The 1,032-nt window shown below is 44.5% G+C and overlaps 1 protein-coding gene across 1 annotated transcript; it reads left to right on the top strand.

Moving 5' to 3' along the window:
- The first annotated feature begins 87 nt into the window (after nt 1-87).
- Nucleotides 88-1,032, top strand: LOC101654674 (olfactory receptor 5B12-like). The gene has a single exon (XM_004714986.1). It carries the CDS (start codon nt 88-90, stop codon nt 1,030-1,032), a length of 945 nt encoding a protein of 314 aa, XP_004715043.1.

Below are 1,032 nucleotides of genomic sequence, written 5' to 3'. Positions count from 1 at the left end.
TGATATCAGCACATGGTCTCTCCTCTGTCATCCTGATTCTGTTTTCTCATTGCAGCAGGACAGCCACTGACTTTCCCAGGGGTCCCTATGGAGAACAATTCAGAGGCGACAGAGTTCATTCTCGTGGGGTTAACCAGTGACCCAAAGCTGCAGATTCCACTCTTCATAACTTTTCTGATCATCTATTTCCTCACTCTTGTTTGCAACCTGGGGATGATCCTGCTGATCCTGCTGGACTCCCGTCTCCACACTCCCATGTACCTCTTCCTCAGCAACCTCTCTCTGGCTGACATAGGTTACTCCTCAGCTGTCACTCCCAGAGTAATGACAGGCCTTCTCACAGGAGACAACGTCATCTCTTTTTATGACTGTGCCATTCAGTTATTCTCTTTTGGAGTTTTCGCCATTATTGAAAGCGACCTGTTGGTGGTGATGGCTTATGATCGGTATGTAGCTGTGTGCAGACCCCTTCATTATAACACCCTAGTGACGACAAAAGTTTGTGCTTTCCTGTGCTTAGGCTGCTATGTCCTTGCTTTGCTGGATGAATGTATCCATACTTGGAACATTTTCAGGCTCTCCTTCTGTAAGTCCAATGTGATTGATCACTTTTTCTGTGATGTTCCTCCTGTATTAGCTATCTCGTGCTCTGACATACACAGTAGTGAAATCATTATGTTTTTTATAGTAGCTTGCAATGCTTTCTTTTCCCTCACTGTAATACTGTCCTCTTATGTGTTAATATTTGCTACAATCTTGAGGATGCGCTCAGCAGAAGGACGCAAGAAGGCCTTTTCCACCTGTGCTGCCCACCTGACTGTAGTCACTGGCCTCTATGGGACAATCACCTTTGCTTATCTAAAACCCAGCTCTGGACACTCCATGGATTTAGATAAATTGGCATCTTTGTTCTATTCCATAGTCCTCCCCATGCTTAACCCTCTGGTTTACAGTGTGAGAAATAAAGAGGTCAAGAGTGCCTTTATAAAGGTTATTGCGAAGGCAAAGTCTTCTATAGGATTCTTACTCTAA

This window comes from Echinops telfairi, unplaced genomic scaffold (genome assembly GCF_000313985.2).
Source record: "Echinops telfairi isolate 266 unplaced genomic scaffold, ASM31398v2 ScPeMD7_7416;HRSCAF=8454, whole genome shotgun sequence".
In the NCBI taxonomy this organism is placed as follows: Eukaryota; Metazoa; Chordata; class Mammalia; order Afrosoricida; family Tenrecidae; genus Echinops; species Echinops telfairi.
This window is presented reverse-complemented; position numbering and strand designations above follow the sequence as displayed.

Excerpts from the sequence above, each read along its gene's own strand:
- LOC101654674 (XM_004714986.1), top strand. The coding sequence starts at position 88 with ATGGAGAACAATTCAGAGGCGACAGAGTTCATTCTCGTGGGGTTAACC.